Source organism: Ochotona curzoniae, unplaced genomic scaffold, assembly GCF_017591425.1.
Source record: "Ochotona curzoniae isolate NIBS_2020 unplaced genomic scaffold, NIBS_Ocur_1.0 contig_1, whole genome shotgun sequence".
Classification (NCBI taxonomy): domain Eukaryota; kingdom Metazoa; phylum Chordata; class Mammalia; order Lagomorpha; family Ochotonidae; genus Ochotona; species Ochotona curzoniae.
The window spans coordinates 28,932,478-28,959,655 of NW_024464918.1; the positions used below are offsets into that span (position 1 = coordinate 28,932,478).

At 45.1% G+C, this 27,178-nt stretch overlaps 1 protein-coding gene and 1 long non-coding RNA gene across 2 annotated transcripts; one reads left to right on the top strand and one right to left on the bottom strand.

Annotated features, from left to right (window-relative positions):
• The first annotated feature begins 1,390 nt into the window (after positions 1-1,390).
• On the top strand, positions 1,391-25,464 carry LOC121147913. Its single transcript, XR_005882487.1, has 3 exons — positions 1,391-1,816; positions 2,490-2,632; positions 25,333-25,464. It is a non-coding gene; the product is annotated as an uncharacterized LOC121147913 (long non-coding RNA).
• LOX (lysyl oxidase) lies at positions 14,953-22,286 on the bottom strand. The gene is made up of 6 exons (XM_040967756.1): positions 21,662-22,286; positions 21,271-21,379; positions 19,875-20,012; positions 17,951-18,107; positions 15,443-15,538; positions 14,953-15,072 (listed from the first exon to the last, which is right to left on the bottom strand). Exons 1-6 carry the CDS (start codon positions 22,284-22,286, stop codon positions 14,953-14,955), a joined length of 1,245 nt encoding a protein of 414 aa, XP_040823690.1.
• Positions 25,465-27,178: the final 1,714 nt, after the last annotated feature.

Below are 27,178 nucleotides of genomic sequence, written 5' to 3' on the forward strand. Positions count from 1 at the left end.
AAAACCCAGCAATAGCAATCCCAGTGTTGAATGAGAATCAGCTCAGTGTTGCTTACAGTGCAGTATTTAACAAGGGTCCTTTAGGCATGGGGAGAGTAACTCTGCAGGCCTGTGTCCCTCATGCTTCCCAAGATTGTCCTGCGGGACAAGTTCCGAACCAGCAGTTCTGATAAGAATGCTTCTGCATGTGTGAGGCCTTCAGCCATCTGCTTCGGTCTAACCAGAGTTTATTGAACAGAGGGATTAATAGTGGACAGTTGATGCCGAGTGTCTGTGCTCTGGACAGCTCGAGTCTGAGCACCAGGTCATCGGTGCCTGTGCGACACCCCCCTTTCGGAGCCCAGGTACTCAAGCTCAGGTGGGCGACAAGGACATCTTAGAGTTTGCTCCTTCCTCCTAATATTTTACACAGGGTGGCTATTCTCTGATATGATCTGCATCCTTTGACTGCGATAAACCATTCTGTAAACACTGCAGCCTGTTCCAGGCCCTGTGAATCATGCCAGTGAATCATCAACATGGTCCCAGGGACCCCCACAAGCACATGGTCATGCTCTGTGGCTTTGACCATGAGTAATACAATTCTTTATGTCTGATTCAGGATCTCATTCTCCCGTCAGCATCCATGAAACTGGCAGGCTTGTTTACTTGCTTCAAGTAGGGTGAATCCTCTGGCATTCCACACAATTCTGTATTTTTGTGTGTTTATTGGTTTATATTTACACTTAGTTCTTGATCTAGAACTTACCCATGTGCATTTTGATATTTGCAAGTTATTTAACCAAATCAGTACACCACTAATCAGCATTTCCCAACCCGTGAAAGTTAGGTTTAAGCCATATAACCCAAGAGTTACTTTTGGATTATGGGTGAAAACCATGTGAGACAAGTGTAGATCTGCTCTGAAACATTTCATAGCTTCCATTCTTGCCAACACCTTGGGAAACATTAGATACTCCTCTTTTTAGCACAAAGAAAAGTTATTGGCCTAAATGAATGTGAGGAGGTATAATCCACTTAAGCTATGTAATTTCAGGATCAAACATGCATGAGTTGTATTTAACCGATGAGAATTTGGAATGCTGTTGTAAAATGGTGTGCATGTGGCAACATTTTAAAGGGAAAAAACGGTGCTGGAAGAGAAATACTACTACGAGGAAGGAAGGAAGAGGAGGCGAGGACAGAGGAAAAGGAAGAAAAAAGGGAGATGGAGGGGGATGCGAGACGAGTGAAGAAGGAAAAAGAATGCCAAATACATGGTCTAGAAGAGGATGAGCGAGAGTCACGGTCCAGGGCTGGAAAACACACGGTGGCAAAACCTACTGCACCTGCAGGTCTAGAGGAAATTCCAAAAGTGAAACTGTTGATTCTCTGTGTGTCTGGCTCTCACTTTCTCTGCGATCATCACAGTGATAGAAATACAAAAGGCATAGATAGCTGGTGGCAAACATTTGCCAAGTTGCAAGCAAAGAAAAAAAACTGAGTGGAAAATTCCTTGCTTCTGATCAGAAATGATAAACGGATGTGCACGAAGGTCCGGTAAGGTGCGTGACACCAACATAGACTCGATGAGAGCAAGGAGCTGCATCGTATCCGCTGTGGATTAAAGGCATGAAAGCAAATGAGAGAACAAGCAATGCAGGCACATTTGTGGCAGAATTGTGGGAAATGTTAGTAGTATATGTGACTGAACTGATTTCTCAAAAGCAAAACTTTTCAAAACTTGCAGTGCCCAAGAAATCAAGATTTGACCTGAGCAACCTTTGAACTTCCTATCATTAAGATTTTGAGGACTCCTAGACTGCTTAAAGAAGAGGTGGGTTGCAAAAGCTGTCAAAAGCAGGTGCCCTCTGCACTATTTATTTCAAAGACTGCTTGTGGGAAAGAGAACCTCCATGAGGAAAGAGCTAGCAAGGAGAGCAAGGAGTTCCTTCCAGATAGCAAACTGTAAATCAAGGAAATGCCTTTCATTCCAAGCTAGAGGACTTGGAAAGCGTGCCAGGTGGGTATAGGTAACGAGCCCACACCTTTGTCTTGTCACCAAGGTGCCAGTACACATCACAGTCTCCTGTTCTCACTCATCTTGGATGCCTGCCTGTGTGTATGGTGGCAGTGGAGAGATTTCCACAGGGGCTGTAGGACTTGAAAAAGACATACTCACCTCTGAGGGAACAACCTTGCTTTCTTCAGAGGTTTTGGACTCTGAGCTGGTTGCAGTAACTGGGTAAAGCTTCCGATTGTCTGTCTCACTTGCAGAATCAGTAAGATACTCTTAACGGTTGGTAGAATATTTGGTAACAGAAAGCATCTTCTGTGTTAGAAACTGGCGAAGTGTTCACTGTGTCTGTTTCCCTGGGCACCTGGCTAAGTTAACTTCCCCAGCTTCTTTGGGAAATGCTCTCCAGCTGAGTAGGGATACAAATGATGACATGATTTTCACCTGCCCCACAAAGCGTTCCAGCATCAACATTTCTTCCATTGTTTCCCAGCTAGAGGTTAACTTCCTGGGCAAGCTTCAAGACAGAATTTGAAGATGGTGAAGTTTCTGCTTGCCTGATTCTGAAGAATAACGTGGAGCTGATCCTTGCCCAACCATCCGGTCACCTGTTGCAGCTCACACAGACAAGAACTAGTGAGTATTTGGTTAAACCACTGGGACTCAGAGGGTTTAGCTATTAAAAAAAAAAAAAAAACAAAAAAAAACAAAGTAAAGTAATAGCTAACCCGCCTGAGTCCTATTCTAATACCTTTCTGATACATGGTTGAGACCTAATTATTCTTTTTTTAAAAATGAACATTGTTGTAATGCTGCTTTTGAGTACATGGGTCATTCTTTGTTGATTCATTGAAATGTTGACCTCCAAGGGCCAGTACTGTGGCCCAGAAGGGTGCACTGCCGTTTCCAATGTCAGCGTGAATGCTTGTTTGAGTCTGGGACCCTGTGCTTCCATGTCAGATAATGAATGCCTGGGAAGGCAGCAGAAGATGACCCAAGTGTTTGGGTCCCTGCTACCTGTGCAGGAGACCTGGATGGAGCTTCTGGCTTCAGCCTGGAGCAGCCCCAACTGTTGCAGCCATTTGGGGAACAAAGCAATGGATGGGACATTTTTCTATCTCTCTGTGGCTCCCTTCCCCCACTGCCACTCTGCTTTTCAACTAATAATCCTAAAATGAAATATATGTATGTCACCAAACAGTTAGAGGACTATTCATAGACTTTCTGTTTATCTGACATAAAATTACATTATATACTTTTTTTGTTTCTATTTTAATTTGAAAACCTCAGGTTGATGTACCCTTGATGTTATCTTTATCCAATTGTTTTTGCAAACTAATTTTTAAATCAGCTGTCAAATTTAATTTTATAAAATCATGTTGGAATATTTACTGTTTTTTATTGCTAATAGGGATTACCTGTTTCTGGGAGGTATTTGGATTTCAACATATTTTTGGTTCATAATTAGTTACATAAAATTATGGGTCTGCTTCTGTAAATGAGCCCAAATTAAGGAATTATACAGAAAATACTATGTAAGGGACATATTCATAAGCCTCAGGATGATATCATCCTGCAGAAATTAAGCAGCTTAAATCGGGTACAGGAATGTTGTTTGTACTTTGAACATGTGTTTCTCTTCAAGGGAAAACTTGTTTTGAAAGAAACTTATTCTCTATGTTGTTTTCCGGATAAAAATTAAAAGGATGTTTTTCAGTAAAGAGAGCCAAAATTTAGGGGGTCAATGAAGGGAAGAGGGTTATTTGTGTTTATTTTTAAACCAAACATGTTATGAATACTCAATGGCTAACTTAGCTCTCTATCACAGAAAGTTCAGGATTTTCACACATACCACCAATCACCAATTTCATTCAAATATGAAATAGGTGTGAATTGTGAATTTCTTATGGGCCTCACTGAGGTAAAGGAGCAATAGCCAGATCTTATTAAGCACTGTAAATGCGTTATTAACATACCTAGAATTTACCTCCTTGAGCTTGGGAATTTCTGTTCCCCACCTGTAAAACCACGTTCCTCACTTTTGCAAGGATTTGCTCAGATGTCAGCAAGTGATTTCTCTCCCTTCTTGCCCCCCTCTCTCTACTTTTCTTCAGCGATACACATCACGTGACACTGAGAAGTCTAGTCACCACTACCCTGCTGAAGCCTAGCTTTGTGCAAAGAAGCATCTTGTTTCCTTCTTCGTTGCCAAAACACATTTGTATTTTACTTTTTTAAATTTGCTTTACGTATTCATTTGAAAGGCAGAGTTGCAGAGATAGAGATCTTCCATCTGCTGGTTCAGTTCCCAAATGGCCACAGCTGCCAGGGCTGGGCCAGGCTGAAGCCCGGAGCCTGGAGCCCGGAGCCCAAGACCCTGGCTCAGGTTCTGCTACTTCCCAGGCACACTAGCAGGGAACCGCATTGTAATTGGAACAGCTGGGGCTCTAACTGGACCCAGAACTCTAATTGGCGTCGATATGGGATGCTTGTGCTTCAGGCAATGGCTGAACTTGTTGTACCACAATGCCAGCCCAAGTCTATTTATTTGCCATCGACTGGGTGACTTCCCAACTGCCCTCAAATAGCTGAGGCTTGCTAAGAACTGGAAACCCAATCGAGTTTTCCCGAAGTAACATCTTAAGCACTATACTAAATGCCTACCTCCTTATTCCAAGACTGAACAGGGCTTTACAACAGTAGACACTCATTAAATATTTGCTTTTTGAACAAATGTTTGATTAAAAATTTGGGTAGCTGTGTGTATATATATATATGATGTGACTTATATAAATATGATGTATAATGTGATGTGTGTGCTATCCAGTTAATCAATGACTCACACAGTGGAATAGCTGCAGGTACTGGCTAAGAGGATATTCAAATAACCCTGTGATACAAGGTTCCTTGGGCTTGAGTAACAGTAGTGGGAGATAAGTTTGAGAGAGATGAAGGTTTGGTTCTAGAAAGAAAGGTATGAATTACTCCTCGGGAGAAGTATAGTGCAGTGATGGAATTAAGAAAACACTATAATTACTAGGCAGCATGGGAGAGGTCCATTTGCAGATTACTGCAGTCAATTTAAAGCAAGAATAATCGGCCTAGCTGTTTGTGTGTTGGTTTCTGTGAATTGGTTTGGTTAGTGCGTTTATTTGCTGTTCTTTTATCTTTTAGTTACTGGTCAGTGGGAGCTGTTCAAGGAATCTGCTCTAACCCTGTCTGGGCTTGTAAATCATTCTCTTTATTGTCATTTACCTTTTGGCTTTGGTATTAGTGTTATAAAAAAAAAAGTCTGATCTTTTATCTTCTATGGGTTTTCGTTGGTGTGAACAAAAACAGAAATTCTGTAGATTGGTAGCTTTCTCATCCTCCCTGTGAAACTCCCACGGCTGTGGACATTCATCCTGTTGATTCCAGATCTTTCCAGATTCAGCATTCGTCTATCTGTTCAGATTTTTATATGAACTAATTTGTAGAGTTAGACAATGTAACTCTTCTTTGTTAAAGCCTTTTTTGCAGATTTGGACTATTTTATTTTTATTTTGCATATTCTACATCTTACTTTTTTACGTCCATTAGCAGTTTCCCTAAATGAGACGCATTTTTCGTTTGTTTCTGGTGCTGTTTTAACCATGTATTAAGTGCCAAGTCATGGTGCCGGTTTGTGCATTACTGGTTTAGATGATGGCTGCAGGAGACCACAGCCTGTGTCCTGCACAGCTCTGTTTGTTGTTGGGACAGAACGCCGTGTATCTGATGGATTGGCAACCACAGAGGCTTATTTCCCATGGCTCAGGAGGATAGAAAGTAAAGCATGAAAGTACCGGCCCGCTCTCTGGGCTAAGGACCCACCTTTTAGAGACCACAGTGTTGTCTTCTGACTTGTTCCTTAGTGAAAAGGGCCAACTTTCACCCTCAGGCTGGTCTCCTAAGGCACTCATCTCCTAAGGTCTCTGCCTTCCCAATCTGACCACTCACTCAAGCTCCCCACCTGGATACCATCAGCTTGAGCTTAGAATTTCAGGATTTCAACACAGGAATTTCCAGGGACCATGTACAGACCGTAACAGCCACATCTTTCTGAAGTTCAATATGAAGGTAGATGTGAAATGATACTAATGCAGAACACGTTGTCCTACCCATTTTAAGTTATTTTTTACAAGACGCAGATATTTTTAAAGCTCTCATATTTTAGAATGTGAATTGCACCAACTACATCACTCCAATAAAACTAACAAAATGATATTTCATCCTAGTGGGCGGGAATGAGATTTATTAAATTATGTCCATTTCTGAGCAAAATATTTACAAAACTTGTCAACAGGAATATAGATATCTAAGACCAATAGCCAATGTATAGTGAGGTGAGGAGGTCTGGGAGTTAGAACATAACGGGATGACATGACCATTTCCATTGGACATTGTTGTGGATGCTGATCTGAAAGTCCAGGGTTGAAATGGCTTTAACTCTTGCACTGGAATTCAGGATAAAAAAAAAAAAAATGACCAGTAACATGTAAATGAGAAAGAATAAAAAATACTTAGAAAACAACAAAGTAAATAACAATACCTCACTCTGAGGAATTAGAAGGTAGAATTCTATACAGAGTACCTCTGGCTCTTTGAAAAAGGACCCTGAAAATGTTAGTTACTAATGTTTTAGAAACTCATCCGGCTGCCAATCATCGTAACCATTGCCAAATTTTGAATCACTCTGTGATTCAAAAATTCTGATAATTCAGAATGTTCAGGAGAAAGCGCAATTCAATGTATGCAGCTTGGGATGCAGCGCTATCTGTTCCTTGGTGTTGGACCTCGTGGTTGATACTTTGCTATCTGTTCTTGGTGTTGGACCTCATGATTGATACTTCCATATGGACCAGGTGTTTTTCCTGAAGGACATTAGCGCTCATTTCTTTATTAACAAAGTGAGAAACCAAGGTGTGAGATAAGCAGCAGTAGTTGTCTGCTACCGGTATAAAATGAGAAGATGGGTAAATGTGAATCTCTTTGAAAGCAAAGCACCTCCAAAGGTGGAACGCCCGGCCTCTCCCTCTAACAGCAAGTTCTTTACTTCTGGGGGAGCAGAGATCAAAGGGAGATAGCTCAATGGGGTGGCTGGAAAAGGGCCTTGGGAACACTGGCAAAGCAGACAACCAGGGCAACTGAGGCCAGATAAAAGGCAGGCCTTGACTATGACAGAGGGCACAGGAAATGGAGAAATCAAACTGAAAACAGAAAGCTCCGAGGGAGAAGAATGTTCTGGAAATCCTGTAATACAACCACCTTACCCCTGTCCTTGGCTTTCTTGTCTTTCCAGTAACTAACCCCTTTGAAAATGTTCTAGGTCAAAATTCTCCCATTAGCAGATCACTTGTGTAAGGTTAAAATTACACTTGACCCTAATAAGAAAAAAGATACACATGCACGCATCAGAAACAGCTCCAAAAACAACGTTTGCTTTTCTGGCGGAAGAGCACAACACCTTGAACATCTTTCATGAGGTTCCAAAACTATCTCATATTACTAAAAGGGGGGAAAAGGCATTATCAAATTTCCATTAAGTGATATTTAATTTAAGGAAGTACATTCATGAAAGAAGTAGTTTTGATGAAATTTAATGCAAGCATTTATTTAAGTCATTATGGAATATTCTGCTTACTTTTTTGAGAACAACCATGAATGTTGGTAATAGATCTGGCAGTGATCACTCGTGGCAGGTGCAAGGAGTTGCACATCTGATGCGTGGATCCTCTGACTGTGTGGGGCCTCTCTGCAGCGTTACCTGAGATACCCTGGGCATTCTGTGTGAAGCAGTTCTGAAGGACCCAGGAGTACCCACAAGCTGTCTGGGTCCCCAAACCAAACTTTTTGATGACCTCTTTGAGCTGGCTTACTCCAAGTGTAGTTTAAAAAGCACTTCAAAAAGTTCATGGAAAATAGAATTTTAAAGAAAGATTTATTTATTTGTTTGTTTATTTATTTATTTATTGGAAGGGCAAATTTACAGAGAGAAGCAGATACAGAGAGGAAGATCTTCCGTCCCTTGGTTCACTCCCCAAGTACCCCAACAGCCAGAACTGAGCCAGTCTGAAGCCATCCAGGAGCTTCTCCCTGGTCTCCTACATGGGTGCAGCGTTCCAAGGATTTAGACCATTTTTTACTGCTTTCCCCAGGCCACAAGCAGGGAGCTGGATGGGAATTACAGCAGACGGGACACAAACAGCCGCCCATATGGGATCCCGGCATGTGCAAGACGAGGATGTTAGCCACTGAGCCATTATGCTGGGCCCAGAAAATCGAATTTTAAAATGTTCATTTTCGGTGCCCCTGACCCTGAAATTCATGATAGTTTTTTGTTTGTTTTTTGCTAAGGTGCATTTTTCCGTGAACTGTTGAAGATATCTTGTGGTTTTGAAGTTTAGAATTTTTTTGCCTGAGAATAAACTTTGTGGTTTAAAAAAAAAGTTTATTTGGAAGGCAGAATAAGAGAGACACACAGAAACAGAGACAGAGATCTTTCGACTGCTCTTTCTCTCCCCAGAACCCTACTTAGTCCAGCTGAGCTAGGCAAAAGCCAAGCGTCCAAATGAAGTCCTGATCTTCAGGGAAGGCCCAAAATAATCTTTTGGGGGAAAATCCAGTTCTTAGATTTTGCTAGAACATTCAGATGAGTCCATATTTGAGGTTTAAGTACTCACACTGGCCACTTGTTGCCATGACACCGAGATAGAATCTCTCAAGGTCCCCTACTGGCAAATTATGAAACTCGCCCATGTGGAAAGAGAAGAAAATTGTGTTCGCTTTCCCCTCCCCCACATCTTCATTACACAGAAGTATTCCCCTGAGCAAACAGTGGTAAAAAAAAAAAAAGCAAGAAATAACGCCACACGGCCCAGCTCCTGATGAAGCTTCTCCAACTCTGTAGTAACCGACTGCAGTGCTGTGGACTGAAAGGCAATTCCAGTTCACTCAGCACTTGGAGGAAATCTTGCCTGGTCAGCCATGTTTCAGACAGCAGGTTGCTTACGTTGGTGGAGAAGCCACACTGCGTGTGTTTCTCACTCCAACCCTTGGACCTCAGATCTCTGTTCTGCAAGGTGAGTGGAATACAGTTACTGATGTCTTTGGAAACCTCAGGAAGCTGTCCCACCTTGCACCACTCCCATCTCACCTGATCACCAACCACATGTCCATGGATCTACATTTTGGCTGAAGAAAGTACAGCACCGACCTTGTTTAGTGCTGAGCCTTTGCCTTCCTCTTTGGACCAAGCAAGTTTAAGGTTTAAGACAAATCCCAGTAACTAGTCACAAGTGAAATGGAGGCAACTACCAGATTTTTTCTCCCTGCGACTCATAGCCATAGCAGCAACTGAAATGTGAAAGTTATGAGCCATTCATCTGTAACAGTATCTATTGTAACATATCATTCACGTGATCTCATCCAACAACCTGTTCATACAAAAGGCAATTAAGCAAAGCCAATAACCATCCATGTGGCTTGAACATGTTTGAAAAAGATTTATTTATTTTTATTACAAAGTCAGATATACAGAGAGGAGGAGAGACAGAAAGGAAGATGTTCCATCTGATGATTCACTCCCCAAGTGAGCGCAATGGCGGATGCTGCGCCAATCAGAAGTCAGGAGCCAGGAACCTCCTCCAGGTCTCCCACAGGGGTACAGGGTCCCAAAGCTTTGGGCTGTCTTTGACTGCTTTCCCGGGCCAGAGGGCAGAGAGGTGGATGAGAAATGGATCTGCCGGGATTAGAACCGGCACCCATATGGGATCCTGGCATATTCAAGGTGAGGACTTCGGCTGCTAGGCCATCGTGCCAGGCCCCAGCTTGAACATTTTAACCCCAAACAAAATCAGATAACTTACTTGCAAATGAGAATAAAAGACCATGATAGATACTTGAAATCATTTATTCAAGGCATTTTATATAGTCTTGCAATCATAATATAGGCATATAATAACAGAATATGAAAAGGCAAAAGCAAGTATAAAGCCAGTGTGTGGGCATTTAAAATTAAAGCTCTTCAAAGTTACAAATGCTCTACAAATAGGATTCCTGAAAAATTTGGAAAGAAAACTTTATTAAAAACATTATAATACCAAATGACATGCCACTTAAAAGCAAGCAATTATATATTAATTAAATGTTTATATTCCCACGAGCTAAGATTAATGCATTTACATTCAAGTCGAAACAATTCAGCACCATTTTAAATTGAGGGATAAATGAAATACCTTGTGTACAAAAGTAGTTGGGATAAACCTCAGTTTGCACAGGCTGTGAGCATGAATTTAAGACATAAAATAGACAAGGGGTATCTTTTTGTCCCTACCAGACCACAAATTAACTATTGTAAGGCAGTCTGCTAAAGGTTGGCTGTGAGTAAAAGAAAAATTTTGTCAAACTGAATGTCTCCTAGAATCTGAAAAGTAGGAATGTTTGCGCTTATCCTGTAAGATTTTCAAGAGAAAAAAAAAAGTTGTTAAAAATAATGTGTAGTGAATAGAAACAGTAAATAAAATTATTATATAAAAATATAAAGATTTTCTGGAAATAGGTTGTGTATTAATTTATGCCGTGATCCTGGTGGGAGGCTGAATCCTCAGCTTAAAGGGCTGGCCCTCCCTCAGCCAGGCTTGAGATTGGATAATAGGGCATATGATGGATTCAGACCATTGTTTTCCTATTGGCTCATGTTTTCACAACCTCGATGAGTATCAAAGCTAGTCTCTTCTTCATATTAAAATCTCATATCTCTACTTCTTAGGTTGCAAGTGTTTGAATTAAAATCTGCCGAGGCTGACATGAGCTTCTGATTAACCCTCGCCCTACAAGCTAACTGTTACCTGAGTTTGGGCAGTTGCTTAGGGACAAGACTCCTTGACCTTGAGGTTCAGAAATGTTACGAGAGAAGTCAACAGATGCAGGAGATCTGGCCTGTGTGCGATGATGGCAGTGAAAGGGATGTGACTGAGACAATGAGCAAGAATCTTTGGCTTCCTCATTGATTTTTTTTTTTTTTTCAAAATCAGCAAAAACAATGCATCTTACATTTAAGGGAAGGTTCTTCAGAGACTTGAAATACATTTTTGATTATTAGAAATACGTAAATGCATATGCTGTTTAAGTTATTTTAAAATAAAGAAGGGTCATGAAAAATAACTAAAACTGCAGACATCTTTTTTAGCTTGAAAATTATATGAACTTAATGGATAATAATGATATTCTAGAGATACTGACTGGAGTTAGCAAGTCTTTTCTGTGTTCCAACGCCCAGCAGGTGAGTGTCTGGCAAATGATGATGGATGGACAGGACGATGAGAGGCCCAAAAGGTGACTAGGAATGTGTCTTCATTATGGGTCCAAAGGCCGTGATATTTGGCTAGACTTTATTACAGGAGTAAGGATCTCAATGAAGACAGGAATGTGCAACCTGCAGATGCCAGTCTGGCTCAGTATGAACACTGACAGTAGTTCGTGTTTGCCATTTTCTTCCCAGTTTTGAAAAGCAGATACAATATCTCTATTAGGAAAGATTAGCACTCGAAAAGATCACACTGCAGTCTGAAAACTAAGCCAAAAGAGGTGCATCCCAGAAGCCATTGCACAGCTCAGGGACTAGCTCAGTGGAAGCTCTGTCTGTATTCTCTGTTGGAAGCATGTGGCCCAGCAGGCAAGGATCAAGTGTACCGCTGACTGCCCCTCGGTTACCGTCCATTTCCAGCCCCTCTTAGCATGTATGTGCCCTCCGAGGGGACATGGGTTTTGGTCATTGGTGTTGACTCCACACCACCTGTGACAATTAAAATAGGATGCCAACTCACTGTGAACATTCTGCCTAGCCTGATCTGGCACTGGAAATGCCAGGAGATTTTGATACCTACTAACATAGGAAAACTTCTGCTTAAGCACCATGCACTTTGGAGTCCAATTTATATTCTTTCTGCATCTTTTGAATTTAGACAAAAGAGAAAATCTCTGAATTCTGTGGTGGTTTCACAGTGTAAAGCAAAGTCAGACCTGTCTCATTATGCAGCACGGACCTAGGTTGTTGTTCTCCATATAGCTTAACTCCTCTAGTAGCTAATGCCATGTGTTGTGTTAATTTGGACCATGTTGCATACACAATCAGGTGTGACTGCTGAGTAGCAAGGTTCAGTATTGTAGAGTATAGCATCCACAGTGTCATCAATTCTGAAAAATTTAATTCTTTTATCAGTTCTCTTTTTTAAAAAATTGAACTTTTTTTTTAAAAGGTAGAAAAACTGAAAACCTCAAGATCTCTCCTATATTTTTTTTAAAGTATTTGAGAGACAGTGGTGGTTTAGGAAACTTGTTTGTATGGGTTTTGTGTCAGCAAGGAAATTTTAATTCTGGTGGAGACTTTAATATGCCAATACTACAGATGGGTTTATCCCTTCTGTCATCAGAGTGACTTCACACAGTCACACAGCTGTCTCATGAGTAGGGTTTCCAGAAGGATCCTTTAAAGATGTCCACTGGAAGTGCCCCTGCACATGGGAAAACTCAAAACTGGAGGCTGCATCACCTGACATGCCATGTCAGGATGAGGTCATGCACTGTGGAAAGAACATTCCCTTTGACTCACAAACCACAAACATCATTTTTACATGGGGACGTAGCTATCTGAAAGCGTACACTGCCGCTTGCTTGCTATCTATACCGTTTCTTGACACCAATGGTCATGTGTTTCTTCCTCAGCACCAAATGCATCTGTATCTATTCTCACAGCAGGAGCATCAGTTCTCAACTCATCTAGGCCAGGACTGACACAAGTCCGTTCCTGGGATGATCTGCTGAAGTTCCAGCACTGTAGAAACTAATGTTGGCTCACTCATTATTGCTATATTTATAATTCCAAAAGAAGCATAAGAAACTTGGATTTCTCTGAGAAACCCAGGGATGCAACTACAGCATTGAAACATTGTGCCATTTCATGAAATACTGTGAATAATAAGTATTAAAGAGTTTCCCAAATAAGGTTGATGCAGATGTTCAAAATCCAGTTATGTGCTTTGTTGCAGAACAGTCTCAACAAAAATTCTTTTGTTGTTTTCTGTTCTCTTTTTTCAAAATATGTAATCCTACTGAAGCTTCTCTACGTTCTTCCCACTTCAGAACACCAGGCACTAATTGATCCATGGGGAGCTTGAGCTGGCTTCCTAATACCTAGAGTAAGGAAACGAAACACAACGAATGATTAACTTGGTGATCTCACAAAAGAATACAGAGCCACATTGAAAGTCAACCTTTTGAAAGCTTGATCTAGAAATTTCCTTTTGCCAAAGCAACACCCATAAATACATTACTTGCATGTAATCTGGAAAAGACTTTTATGTTAGCTCCTGATGCCTATACTCTTGAGTGAAACAACCTCTGGACCAATCAAGGGGAAAGCAGGGCTTCTGGACTAGCAGCCCTGGCTACGTGAGCTCATTCATGGAACAAGGGTGACACAACCCAGGAGCCAAAGCCAGGGTCCCTATACTGCTTTGCATTGGTCTTCTTGGGCATGGCTTTGAGCGCACAGTGATGCCATGATACTGGATCTGACTCAGTTTATCAACTACTGTTGCATTTTAACTGTGACCCTAGACACCCAAGCGCAGAAGGGAGAATACACTCAAGTTCACATCATGAACCGTCAGCATCCGACCAGTAAGTTCTGGAAGGACAGAAATTTAATCATAGTGTCTTACTACTGAATAGAATCTTCATTCTCCTAGTCCACTTTTTTTTTTTTTTTTTTTTTACAATGTGGTAACAAGGGAGATAGGGAACATTAATGACACATACCTACTCCCTGTGTGGTTTTTTTTTTTTTTTAACACACTCACAGAAAGCTGTGAAATATCTGATCAGCGTGGAAAAGGATCAATGAACTGAGAGTGAGTGATACATTGTTAGGTTACAGCATGGAAGTTAGACACACTGCTGCCTGCATGCTAGTTTATGCAATGGGGGCTTGGGCACGCTTCTGGTACTCTGCTGGACAATGTGGCCTTCCTTAGGCACAGCAGGAATCCCTCCTGTAGAATCACCCTATTGCCAGAGAATAACAGGACTATTGCTTTTTTCTATGTCCTGGTTATAGCCAATTCACTGGATTCTACTGATAAAAAGAAGGTGGATTTTTAGCAATAGAGGCAGCTCTCAGGAACTACTGTGAGTGCAAGGAAGGGATTGTAATGAATGCATTTCTTTTACTTTAGATTGCAGTGGTGTTCTGGGGCTTTCCACCATACCATGACCAGCTTCTCATAACATGGTCCACGGAACTATTCAGGCTTTCTGTGTTGTGGCTCATGAGAACAAATCTCAGTAGATTTCCTCAGGGCCAGTCCTTGGCTGTCAGAGGCTTTTCCACAGCCAATGCTGCGAGGACACTCGCACAACCCAAGCTCTGCTGCTTCCAGTAAATCAGGGAAGATGTCCTCCCACCTGGCCCCACCTGAGAACCTGGGGCCATGGGCTCCAGCCAGGGCTCTGGGAATCGAGCAGGGGCTTGTGTGGAGCCCAGCTGGGGAGTGAAGCCTGCACGTAGAGCTTGCGGTGCACCTGGGAAAGCTCCCGCCCAGCAGGTTCAAGTGCAGCAAATCCCTGCTCTGTGTTTGGATGACAGAGAAAACCCTGGTGATGCGAAAGTGTCTAGGCTAGCTCTACTGCCCCCTCCTGCTGACACAGAGCCACTGGTGCCTCTCGCTGTCCAGGCCTGAGCTGCTGAGTGGTCAGTCTCCCTCTGAGGATATTCTCCTTATCCGGCAGGTAGAAGCCAGTCAGCATTGCTAAGATGCATTTCCCAGCCACTGTGAAGCATCAGGGAATGGGGTGGGACAGAAGGCAAGCTGGCGAACCTATCTAGGCTTCATTAAAGCAGATTCAAGCTAAAAATTGACAAACAGAGCAAGGGAGACTTACGGTGAAATTGTGCAGCCCGAGGCATATGCATGATGTCCTGTGTAGCGAATGTCACAACGAACAACATTGTTGCTGTAGTCTGACTCCGGCACCAGGTAGCTGGGGTTGACGCTGACCTAAGCAACAGAAACAGCATTGGCGTTGGTCTATTTCTAACTATTCCCACAGGGCTAGCATTGGAGTTGGTCTATTTCTAACTATTCCCACAGGGCCACCATAGGGAATTATTCATGAAAGATTTCAGTTCCATTAATCTGGGAATGGAGTATGTGGGAGCACATATTCCTGAGACACTAAGGTGGAGATAGATTCATTCTCCCCTGAAGTTCTTCGAGATAGGAGATATTTTTCATCTTCCTATTGTTTGCAAATGGTTCTAGAAGAGGCACGAACACTTGGAAGCCCATGGTGTTTAACATTTGAATCGTGCAGAGACGTCTATAGGCCTGCCCTGGACACCCGTGCACTGTCTGCAAAGGTCTCTACCTTGAGGATGTAGTTGCCAGGCTGCACGTCTGTGATGTCAATCCATTGGCAGTCTATGTCTGCAGCGTAGGTGTCATAGCAGCCGGGACTCAGCCCCTACAACACACAGAGCCAGAAGGTGAAAACGGCGGTGCATGGTCAGGTGCTGCCGAAGAAGGTGCTGATGTTTGCAGATTATTTCATAATTTAGTACTTGCGAGGGTCTGACATAAAACTAGACTCAGCTTTCATCTCCCTTATCTCCAGCTAAAAGAGATGCAGGACCTACTCATTTAAAGAAGTGGCACACCTCACTTCCAAAAAGCTACCTAAGTCGCCAGTGACATCCTTAAGTCACAAAATGGACTGCTACTGATCTCGGACCACTTAATAATTAATATACTAATATAATTAATATAGCCCAAATGTCCCTCTGCAGAGAAATCCTTCGTCCAACGGAACACATCTTATGAGGGTTCTCTCATGTTACTGTCTGCCTTGCATCACGGACTAGCTAACATTCATCAAGCATTGTTACCCGCCAAGAATTGTATTCATGTTAAACAGGTAGTTCCTGACCTGGCGCAATAGCCTAGTGGCTAAACCCTTGTCTTGCATCTGCCAGGATCCTTTATGGGTGCTGGCTCATGTCCAAGCTGCTCCACTTCCCATCCAGCTCCCTGCTTGTGGCCTGGGAAAGCAATAGAGGATACCCCAAGACCTTGGAACCCTGCACCCATGTGGGAGACCTGGAAGAAGCTCCTGGCTCCTGCCCTGAGATCAGCTTAGCACCACCCATTGCGGCTACCTGGGTAGTAAACCAGCACATGGAAGATCTTTGTCTCTCCTTCTCTCTGTAAATCTGATTCCCAGTAAAAATAAATAAATGTTAGATAGAAAGATTTTAATTATGCAACTCTAATTCTGATGACTGTATAAGGCATTGTCTTTGTTTTATTAATGAGGAAATCGAGGAGCACCAAGGTCAGATAACTTACCAGAGGACACACAGCTAGCAAGTGGCTGAGCTGGTTTTGAGTTCAGGAGATTTGGGTCCAGTCAGCACACCATCAGTAAACTATACTCGCTGTTCCTCGCTCTACTGTCCATCATATTGTCACCAAGACAGCTCGTTGAATTGAAGGGAGAACCAGATCACATGTAGAACCCGGGTCAGCTGCTTAGGTTTAGCTAACACAACCATTTATTATACAGTTAGCAAAGCCTATATGACTGCCTTTGGTTTGGCGTTTACTATTTGTATTCAGTATTTTACTTTGTTGGCTTAGAACACAGACATTACATTAAACCAAAAGGAAGTCAAAGAAGTCTTTGCTTTACACTTGAATACACTGAATCACCTTTATAGTAAAACTAATCAACGTTGACACTGAGCATGTTTTGTTTTTAAAATTACGTTCATGCTCAAGAGAAGTTAGGGTCCAGTTAATTGGGGGGAGGAATGCTGAAGTCACTTGTAATGCAGGAGTGTATCCAGAGGGTATATACGGAGACTCATTAGCAAGAAGGCCTCCATAGAAAATGAAGTGGGGTGCACTCCAAGGATTGGAGAGATGGAAACACTATCAATTCCTAGAATACCGGAGGCAGCTATTTGAAGAGTGAACCATCCACTGTACCTCCTCTTGTAAGTGGAGAAATAAACTCCAGGTCCCTATCGCTGTGGTGCTGGGAGGACCACAGGCCACTGAATGAACAGGCAGTCTACACACTCACGCCTGTTACACTGGCCAGTCACATATCTTGTTGCTTAAATAATAAATACTGCTCTAGAGCTTGGAGCATTTACACCACAGCCCTCCCACCCCCTACACTTCTCGCCATCGCTGTTCTGTCCAAGCTCAGGCAAAGAAGAGATGGCAATATTTAGGTCATCGTGAAGCTTCCTACCACAGGCCTGGAAATCACTTCCCAAGATGACAGCTGCAGAGCCCTCTGCACCCTGGCTTATATGCATCCGCTGCTCCTCGCCAAGATTCGGGTTACAGTAAAATTATAATGTCCTTTTACAAATTAGGGTTTCATATGGAAATCTCAACAAGGCTTTTTAACTGACACACATTTTCCAATTCTGAGACATCGAAACCGCTTGGTCAGCAGTATTTTTAACTATCCAAAGGACATCTGCCATCAATTATACTGTAGTTTAAGTGTATGTGTGCAGAAAGAAACCGTACCCTTTGGTTCCTGTTCCCGTTATTGAAAGAGACAATTCCTTAAAGCACCTTTTAAGAACCTTATACATTTCCTCTTTTTAACCTCCAGCACTGTTCTGTTTTTAGCATAACAGAGGGGAAATGAAGGTTTTTGCAGGTGCACAAACAGGAATTTCTTCACAACTTTATTCCCCTTGGTGTTTAAGTAAGGAATGAGTGCAGATGTCCTTTTCCCAACTCTTTTCCAGCTCGATAATGGGGAAAATGAAGCAATTGTTCAGGAGCAGAGAGCACAGACACGTGGCTTCTTGCAGAGGCCTGGGGTCCTGCTCTCCAGGTACCCCTCACCTACCTGTGTGTGGGCAGTACACGCGAATCGTCGGTGGTAGCCATAGTCGCAGGAGGTGTCCTCCAGACAGAAGCTGGCTTTGTGCCCTTCAGCCACTCTCCTCTGGGTGTTGGCATCAAGCAGGTCGTAGTGGCTAAACTCATCCATGCTGTGGTAGTGTCTAACGACCCACACAACAGAACAGTGTCAGTGACAGGCAGGGACAATCCTGAGGCCAGGAGCCTTCGTCCCTGACACCTCACAAGTTTGTTCTCACATTAAAACTGAGATGAAGTCTGTGAGAGGGAGGCACTACACTTTTTTCCTAAAGACAAAAATTCATCAAGTTTTTTTTTTTTAAGATGTTAGTTGAAAGAGTTAGTTGAAAGAGAGAAGGAGAGTCAGAGAGAGATCTTCCATTGCTGGTTCACTCCCCAAATGGCTGCAGCAGCTGGGGCTGTGCCAGGCGGAAGCCAGGGCCCAGGAGTCTCTTCTAGGTCCCCCATATGAGGGCAGGAGCCCAAGTGTTTGAGCCATCTCTGCTGCATTCCCAGGTACATTAGCAGGGAGCCAGACTGGAAATGGAGCAGCTGGGACACAAACCAGAGCCCGTAAAGGATGTTGGCAACACAGGCACAGCTTAATTTGCTATGCTACAATAGTGCCCAACAAACTTTCTTAAGCACTCATGGTAAAGACTTAAGGGTATTTTGCTTTTCCACTCTATCAGGTATAGTCATTGGATATTAACAGAGCTGACTGATAAATTATCTATGCTTCAGGGAAGCTTGGCGTGTGCTCTCCGCTAGGTCTGCCTTGGCTGCACGACAGATGCTCCACTCCCCAGAAGCAACACATGACTGTCCCTGACACATTAGACAATGCAGCGCTTATATAGTTAAAATCTTGACTGAAATGCAGAGCAGAAATGATGGCAGGTTTTATCCACCACTACTGTTAAAATGGTATGAATTCAGCCTGAGAAATAAAACATTCTTATCTGACTAGCAAATTGGGTGGCCTGGGGCTTCTCCTCTCATTTCATCAACTCGAAGGTGTTCAGCTCATGCCAGGCAAAAAGAAACAATGAGAAGTGGCGTGAATTTCAGAAAGGAAGTTGAAGGTCACACATTAGGATTTCCTGGCAATAAGCACCAGGGCAGATAACAACACCATGACCTCATGGGAAAAGGTGTAAGTGGAGGATGGTACAGGAATCACTGGGTTAGATACAGACTTTTTGAAAAGTAGAAGTGTCCTTCATGGCTCACAAAGTGTCTCATTTGCATGTCTGAAAATAATCCCAATCTTTTTGATAGGAACATGTGGTCTTAGTGTTGTGGTACCCCGGGCAAAGCCATCACCTGGAAGACTGACGCCCCATATGAGCACCTGTTTCAGTCCTAGTCACTCCACTTATGACCCAGCTCCCTGCTAGCGTGCCTCAAAAGGCGGTGGAGGATGGCTAAGACCCTGGGACCCTGCACCTATTAGGAAACCCAAATGCAGTTCCCGGCTCCTGGCTTAGGCAGCGCCCAGCCCTTGCTGTTACAACCATTAGGGAATGACCTAGCCGGCAGAAGGTTTCTCTCTCTGTCTCATCACTCCCTCTCTTTAATTCTGCCTTTCAAATAAGTAACTCAATCATTTTCAACAAATGCTCACTCTAGGAGCATTTAGCTGTTTCAGAAATCCTATGTATATACAACTGTAAGCTGTTCTGAAGGCAACTGCTGTCCTATATCCAGTTGGACTAAGTTGGGCTTGGAGTTTCCAATCCCAAAGATAACCTCTACCAGTTGGTGGATTATCTCCTTTGACTAAGTAAAATTGCACAGAAGAAAATTTGCACCCTTTGGGTAAGAAAGACGACATGGGCCCATCATCCGAGTTCCATCAGCAAAAGGGAAAAAGCAACCTGTGATGACCCAAGCAGCCCCACACTTACTGGTGACAACTGTGCCATTCCCAGGAGTACCGTGGTCGGCTTGGTAAGAAGTCTGAAGTGCCTTGGTTTTTCACTCTCTGGGGAAATCTGAGCAGCACCCTGTGATCGTAGTCTCTGACATCTGCCCTGTATGCTGAGCTGGATGTGAAAGGGGAGACAATTACTGGAGTCACAGAATAATAACTGCTACACGAGAGCGCACCGCTCCTTCCCTGGCAAGACCAAAGGAGGGGTTCTAGAAGACCAGCGCATTCTTGTCTGTTTCACTCTTTGCTGAATCTCCCTTTCCTGGCAGAGTCCCTGAGCAGTGAGAGCTCACTGCAGACCTGGGAACCGGTGAAAGACAAAACCTACTTCCAGGCAGAACTTAAAAACGCAGTAAATGCAGCACAAACAACCACCATGAGAAAGCTTAACTTTGTACAAAAACTCCTTCCACTGTCGCAAACAGCGAAACAGATGTGGAACTTCTCCCAATTGAAAACCCGAAGATATTTATTAAGGATTTGAATTCGGGTCGGGCGTTTCTTCAATTGCTAACTAAGATAACTAAAACAAACAAAAATCATTGTGGAGTTCGGATCGAGGTGTTCCCTTCACCAGCCTTGTACCAAGAGGCTCTCACTGTGGTGACATCACAGGGGGCTGAGCCAGGAAGGTTGGGAAGACCAGCAATAAGAGCCAGCTTGCATTTCTTGTCCCAGCTGAGCCAGAGCTGAAGGAATGTGCACGTGCCACTGGGTCCCTGCTCCTAGCTTTCGTGTGAGAAGGCTCCCTACCATTCATGACCTTATTTTACATTAACATTTTTTTTTCATGGTCTGCTCCCTCTGCTGGCTCGGCAGCAGCCAAGGCAGAGAGGCCCCATCCAGAAACGGCTCTTTTATTTTAGCTCTTGCCTCACGGTCTCATGCTGGCTGCAGCCAACAGCAAACAACCAAGTTAGCCGTGGCCTTAGACAAAAGAGGGAGAGTCAGCCATTCCCCATGTGGACATATGCCACAGTGGCAGATCTGCCTCCACTCTGATCCCAAGGGACGGGGGACTGCTCTGCCTTTACTGTAACCTTCTCTGCATTCCTGCAGACTTGGTTTTGCAGGTGAGTGGAAACACTTGGTTCCAAAGAATCTTGGTGGGAAAATATCATGCAGCACCCCATATCCAAGAGAAGGGTTATCTCCAGCACCCCACCCCTTCCCCCTCCCCTCGCGCGTGTGCCTTTTCTCTGCAGTTTGAGAGGCAGAGAACCCTTAGAAATCTTCAAAATATTAGCCCTCCAGGCAGGAGGCCAGCATGGCCTAGAGATCATGTCCCATTTCCTAGCTCTTATCCTTACGGAACAGAAGCAGTGGGTGCCATGCGCCAAGGAGTCACCGGCCGAGACCCCAGCCTCTACCTGGCCAGGCAGTTCTCCTCCGCAGCGCATCGCAAGTTGTACATGGCCATCTTCTGCACATACGTGGACGCCTGGATGTAGTAGGGGTCTGGCACCAGGTCCGGGAGACCTAAACGTCAGCAGGTGACAGGCGCTGAGGTGAGAGGTGCTGTTGGCCCCACCGGTGCCTAGCTCCATCTCCTGTGCCCAGCGGCTGAGGGTGCAGGAGTGAGGGGGCTCCTGGGGCTGGGAAGCAAAGTGCAGAGGAAGCAGCAGGGGGCCAAGCGCACTGTTTGCGGCAGATTCCACCGCTGCCAGGGCAGGAGTGGCAAGGGGAGGGAACGCATCTGCAAGGCCTGGCCCCGCCGCACCCAGCAGCCACGTCGAGGGCGCACATCTTGGGGGCGCTTACCGTACTGGAAGTAGCCGGTGCCATACCCGGGCCGGTACCTGCTCCCAGGCCGGGGCCTCTCGTAGGTGTCGTAGTAGTTGTAATAGGGGTTGTCGTCCGAGTACTTGTAAGGATTGAACGGGTCGTCACCCATCATACGGTCCACGTGGCTGGGAGGCCGCAGGTTACTGAGCGCTGGGAGCTCGCCCTGTGCCGTTCGGTTGCCCGCGCGCGAGGCGCTGGCATCACCGGCCCCAGACCGTGCATAGCCGGCTTGGAACCAGTGGCGGGCGGCGGGCCGGGGGCGGCTGGCGGTGGCCCCTGCCACGGCGGCCGTGCGGTTGTCACGCAGCAGCAGCACTGGTGTGCGGGGCTGCTGGCCGGGCGCGCTCTGGGCACCCTGGGCGGCAGCACCGGGGTCGCGGCGACGCTGTGGCTGGTACTGGGCACCCTGGCTCAGCAGGCTGAACACCTGCCCGTTGTTCTCCCATTGGATCCTGTGACGCCAGGCGCCCGGAGCGGCGGGCTGTGGCTGTGGCTGCGGCTCACGCGGGGACCGCTGCTGGCCTGCAGCCTGCGGGGCTCCGCGCACCAGAGCGCAGAGCTGCAGTGGCCCAAGCAGGAGCACCGTCCAGGCGCAGAGCATCGCTCCCAGCTCGGGGTTGTCCCCAGGACTCGCGGCTCGGAGAAAATGGAAAAAACAAAACAAACAAAAAAATGAGGCTCAGATCACGTGAGGAAGGGGAGCAGGAGGGGGGCGCAAGGCCTGTCCCTCAGCCCCGCCGTGGCCCCTTCCCCAGTTGAGGTGGCTGCGGAGATGTGGCTCCTGTGGCTCTCGCCTCCCCGGGTGGCTCTGGAAGGCTGCGGGAGCGGCACAGTGGCCCGGCGTGCGGGCAGCGTCTGCAGAGGAGGAAGGAGGGGAGATTTTAAACTTTCTGGCACGTTTGCAAAGTTACACAAGCCATCCTGGCGCGGCCGGCCCTCAGCGATTTGTTCACGTAATGCGATTGGAAACGTGCGGGGTGGACAGCTCCACGCCGCCGCCCCGCCCGCCCGCCTGGCCGCCGCCCCCAGACACGTTGCACAGCGCGCGTTCAGGACGCAGCGCGCGGCCGGAGACGCTCGGTTTAATCTGGGGCGAACATGCAGGAATTTCAAAAGACTCAGACAGGCAACGGCAGCCAGGCCGTGGGACGCCGCCAAAGTATGCATGGAGAAAAATGCTATGAGGTCACCGGGCCTGGAGAGGCGGGAAGTGGCGAGGTTGGGGAGGGCGCTGGGGGCGAGCCGGGGCTCCGGCAGTGAGTTCAGCAGACGCCCTGCCCCTTGCGCCCTCGCTCGCCCTGATGGGAAGCGCCCTGCACGCAGAAACCCCGGGGTATCAAATTTTGTTTTTCTGAGTGTAGGTAACTTGAGAAATGGGTTGCAAATTTGTTTCCTACAGTGGATATTTGAACAACCCAAAGCGAGATTTTATAGGGAACCAAGCTTGCCAAGGCCGGAGCCGTGTGTAAACCCGTCTCCTTTCCAAAACAGGCCTGCTTTGCTCTGGGAGTGGGCATGAGCTCGGCCTTTGCTCTCTGGGGTCTGCAAGGATGCCTCTGGGAACAAGGCAAACCACAGGCTGCCCCCAAGTAGACTCCCCTCCCCACAAGGCTTGCACAAATCAGCGTTTTGTCTGACTTTCGGCCTTTTGGTCTTTGCATCTAGTAAGAAAGCTTGATTTAGGATTTTGAAAGTTTGAATTAGCTGTTGTTGCACATCGCAAGCCGGTATCAGGGTTCTGGCACATGGCTCTTCCAGGCCACAGGGAGCTATTGGGAGAGTAGCTGGCTGGGAGTTTGGCTGCCAGGAAAAAGAAGAGGGTAGGAGAAGCAGAAAGCAAAACCAGGAGGAGGACAATCCCTTATCCTAACCAAGTGATGCTCCCTGGGCCAGTTGTTCACACATCACCCAGCACTGGGAGCCCTTACAAAGAAAGATTGGTAGTCAATGGCCCAATATAAAACCGCTGCTCCAAACCAGCCTTGAGTAGCCCACCCCGACTCACTGCTGTCCTCAGTGATCTGTTGTCTGCATAACGACAGTTGAAGCACCTGTGTCTGACACAGTGGATGGTTCCATCCTTGGTCACCACGTTGAGGCAGCTGAGGATTTGACCGTCATACTCCATAATCTTTCCCTTTTCTCTCAGGCCAGAACATCCCTCTCCCTGACTACCCGGAGGTCCCGAGCCCACCTGCTCCCTACAGTTTTAATTTAGCGCAGTGACATAAAGGTCCCAAAGCGGCTCCTTCGACTACTAAATAATGTGTGATTTTGCTACCTACTGAACTTGTGTAGGTCAGTATCCTGGTTCTCAGCGTTTTCTCCCGTTCTTGTGCTGCATTCCTTGGTAGAGGCACAAGATTGGAATCGACACCTGTCGTCTGCCGATCAGTCAACTTCTGGTATCGGCCGTCTAGGACTCAGATTGAAGCTGTGAGCCACTGAGACTCTCTCACTCACAGGCTGAGCTCACATGATTCCAAGTCTGGAGTGATGGGTTTGGCTGTTTTCCAGTTTGATTTGCTTTGCTGGAACCTGCACATGCCTTAGTTACAAAGGGATATGGGGTGGAATCCATCTTTGCCGATGGAGTAGCAAACCCGTGGCTTGAATGAAAAAGCTACAAATCCAAGTGCAAATCCCATCAACAACGTGTCCACAAGGACTTCTTTGTAGGACAGTCTCAATCTCAAATGTCATCTTGCAGACATGCCACTGTGCTTAAAATAAACTTTGTCGTGTCTGCACATCCACCAGGCAAGATGGAGGGCAGGGGGCGGGCCAGGTGTTTATCATTTGTGTGGACAGACCAAATTACAGGAGCAGCAGAAGGGGGGAGTGTCGTCATCCTTCTTCAGAAGAGAGAGCCCAACACTGCCATTACTTGACCGCAGGTTCCCCAGGGAACACTTCTGCTGCAGGGGTCACGCTGTCCCAGTGGCAGACCAGAACTGCTCCCCGCCGCTCCCCCGGGTGGGTAGGAGGTGAAGAAGCGCTTGTTTTCCATCCTGGTGTTCTGGCCAGACTGGGGGGAGAAGGGAAGAGATGTCTCCTTGGATGGCTGATTCACCCTCTCTGGTTCTGAGTCATCTGTAGGATTTGAGGAGTGACCCAAATCTAAAGTGTCTTTCCCTAGGTTTAACCTTTCTGATTTCTGTAAGAAGCCCAGTTACTCTGGCTGCTTCCAGTTCATTCACTGTTGAGTTTATTTATGGTTACTGATCCTGAATCAGAACATTCCTTGATTTGGACTTCAAAACATGGAGTATATTTTATAGGCAAATTAGCCAGCAGACCACAATTTGTTCTGTGCATATCTCTCCCATCAGTAAAATCCAGCATGCATTCTCTTTACAAATATTTATTGGGCACATTTATGCTCTCAAGTGTAGTACACCATCATGATGGTTGGCATGCCTGAGCATTACACTTACAAAGCTGAGTGAGCTTCATCACCTTTCTCAGATTTGTTTCATCAGTCTTAAAAATGTCTTATCAGAGTGTACATAGCTGACTACAGCAATAAATGATGTGTAACAATTCCTTGCTTTTAAACAAACATGCTCAGAGAGAACAGCCATGACCCTTTGTCACGCAGCCTAATGAAAAGCTTAGTTGATGTTCTCTCTCTTTCATTTCCTCAGAATTCTCTTTGGCTGAAACTCAACCTGCTGAAAAGCCACCATGTGGCTACCACATTGGGGACAGCAGTGTTTGCAAGCCCTGGGGGAGACCATCTAGTCACACGTTGCGCTCTCTGCTTGTTGGAAAAACTGATCTTCAGAAAGCTGGAGAAATCGCAGTGGCTCGCCACCAGCCCTGGCGTCACAGCACGGACAATGGCAGCAGCAGCTCCGGGGAGGTGACATGCAGCCTTGTGGCCTTGATAAAGTTCCAGCGTGAGTCTTGGCCGTGATACTGTGCTCTTGCAGAGAATTCTATACTAGGTGTCACACAAGGGGAAGTGGTGTGATGTTACTTTTTACTTTTTCTTTCTTTTTTTTTTACATTCTTGTTCATTGATATACAGATTTTTAAAAAAGAGTTTATTTATTTTCATTGGAAAGGTAGATATACAGAGAGGGGGAGAAACATAGAGGAAGATCTTCCATCCAATGATTCACTCCCCAAGTGGCCGCAATGGCTGGAGCTCAGCTGATCAGAAGCCAGGAGTCAGTAGCTTCCTCCTGGTCTCCCACACAGGTGCAGGATCCCAAGGCCTTGAGCCATCTTTGGCTGCTTTTCGAGGCCACAAGCAGGGAGCTGGATGGGAAGTGGAGCTATTGAGACACAAACCAGCACTCATATGGGATCCTGGCATGTGCAAAGTGAGGATTTTAATTACCAGGCTACCACACCCAATATCCAGTTTTTAATCCATGATGTCTACCTATTGGCCAAGGGTAGACATTTTTATATTTTATATATATAATATAAATATATGTAAATATATATACTTATATATATATGAAATGTCCCTCAAATTATAGGTGTATTTGATGTGTATAAATATATATATTTGAGGGATATTAAAACATATTATATATGAATAAATCATATAAATTATATGTAAACAGATTGTATATATAAATAAATATAAGGAGGAACCAGAGTCAGCTAGAAAGACCAGTATGAGAAGCAGGACCTCTGAATTACCAAAAGCTCAGGAGTAATGTCACAGAGGAGTCAGTTCAAGCATGCATTGTTTTCCTTAGGCTCAGGAGGTTTGCCCTATTCTTTTCAGATAGTGATAATGTGTGTGTGTCATTGTGTAGTCTGAAAACATCCTATGGAACCACGTAAAGTGGAAAGTTGGAGGTGGGAAAATGAGAAGTGGGAAAGGCATCTAACACAAGAGAAGTTAATTGAGAGGCAAATGAAGACCCTGCATCATACTTTCAAGGCGATTCACAAGGAAAATAGAATAAACGTAAGAAAGAGAAGTCATTGTCAAAGTCAAGTAGAGGAGCGGAGTGAGTGAAGCCTTCACATTAGCAGCATGTTTCTCTTCCCTTCTTCTGCCCACTCTTCCGCCACATGCTGCGTCCACATATTCTCCCAAATATAGCTAGTAGACAGTTGGTACACATTCACCTGCATGCCAAGACAGAACCAACCCAAAAAAACTCAGTAAACAAGGTGGGTATAAGTCTTCCAGAAATAATAAGCATTAAATACAGTGAATCTGAGTACCCATCTTCTTGGCCACCTTGGAATTGAAACGGTGGAGTGCAGTTCCAAGAATGGGAGTGTCTCAGTGCATGTTTGATCGTGATGAAGGTAAGACGGTTAGTCACTGGAACAAAATGGAAAAATAGAACAAGTGATGTGATGATGGGAAAAATGGGTGAATTTTCAGAACAGCAGTGAATCAGAGTTGAAAAGAATTTGTTATATTGACCACAAAAATAAGGGGCCAGCCAGCTGACAAAACTGCCTGCAAGTCAAGCTCAGGTGATTAGATTGGAGCCAGTAGGCAGTCGAATGACA

Bases quoted from the DNA above. Each gene is read 5' to 3' on its own strand.
- LOX (XM_040967756.1), bottom strand. From the start codon at position 22,286: ATGCTCTGCGCCTGGACGGTGCTCCTGCTTGGGCCACTGCAGCTCTGC. The intron at 21,380-21,661 runs GTAAGCGCCCCC...GCTGACGTTTAG, and splicing joins CACCGGCTACTTCCAGTACG to GTCTCCCGGACCTGGTGCCA. The intron at 20,013-21,270 runs GTAGAGGCTGGG...TTTCACATCCAG, and splicing joins GAGGAGAACTGCCTGGCCAG to CTCAGCATACAGGGCAGATG.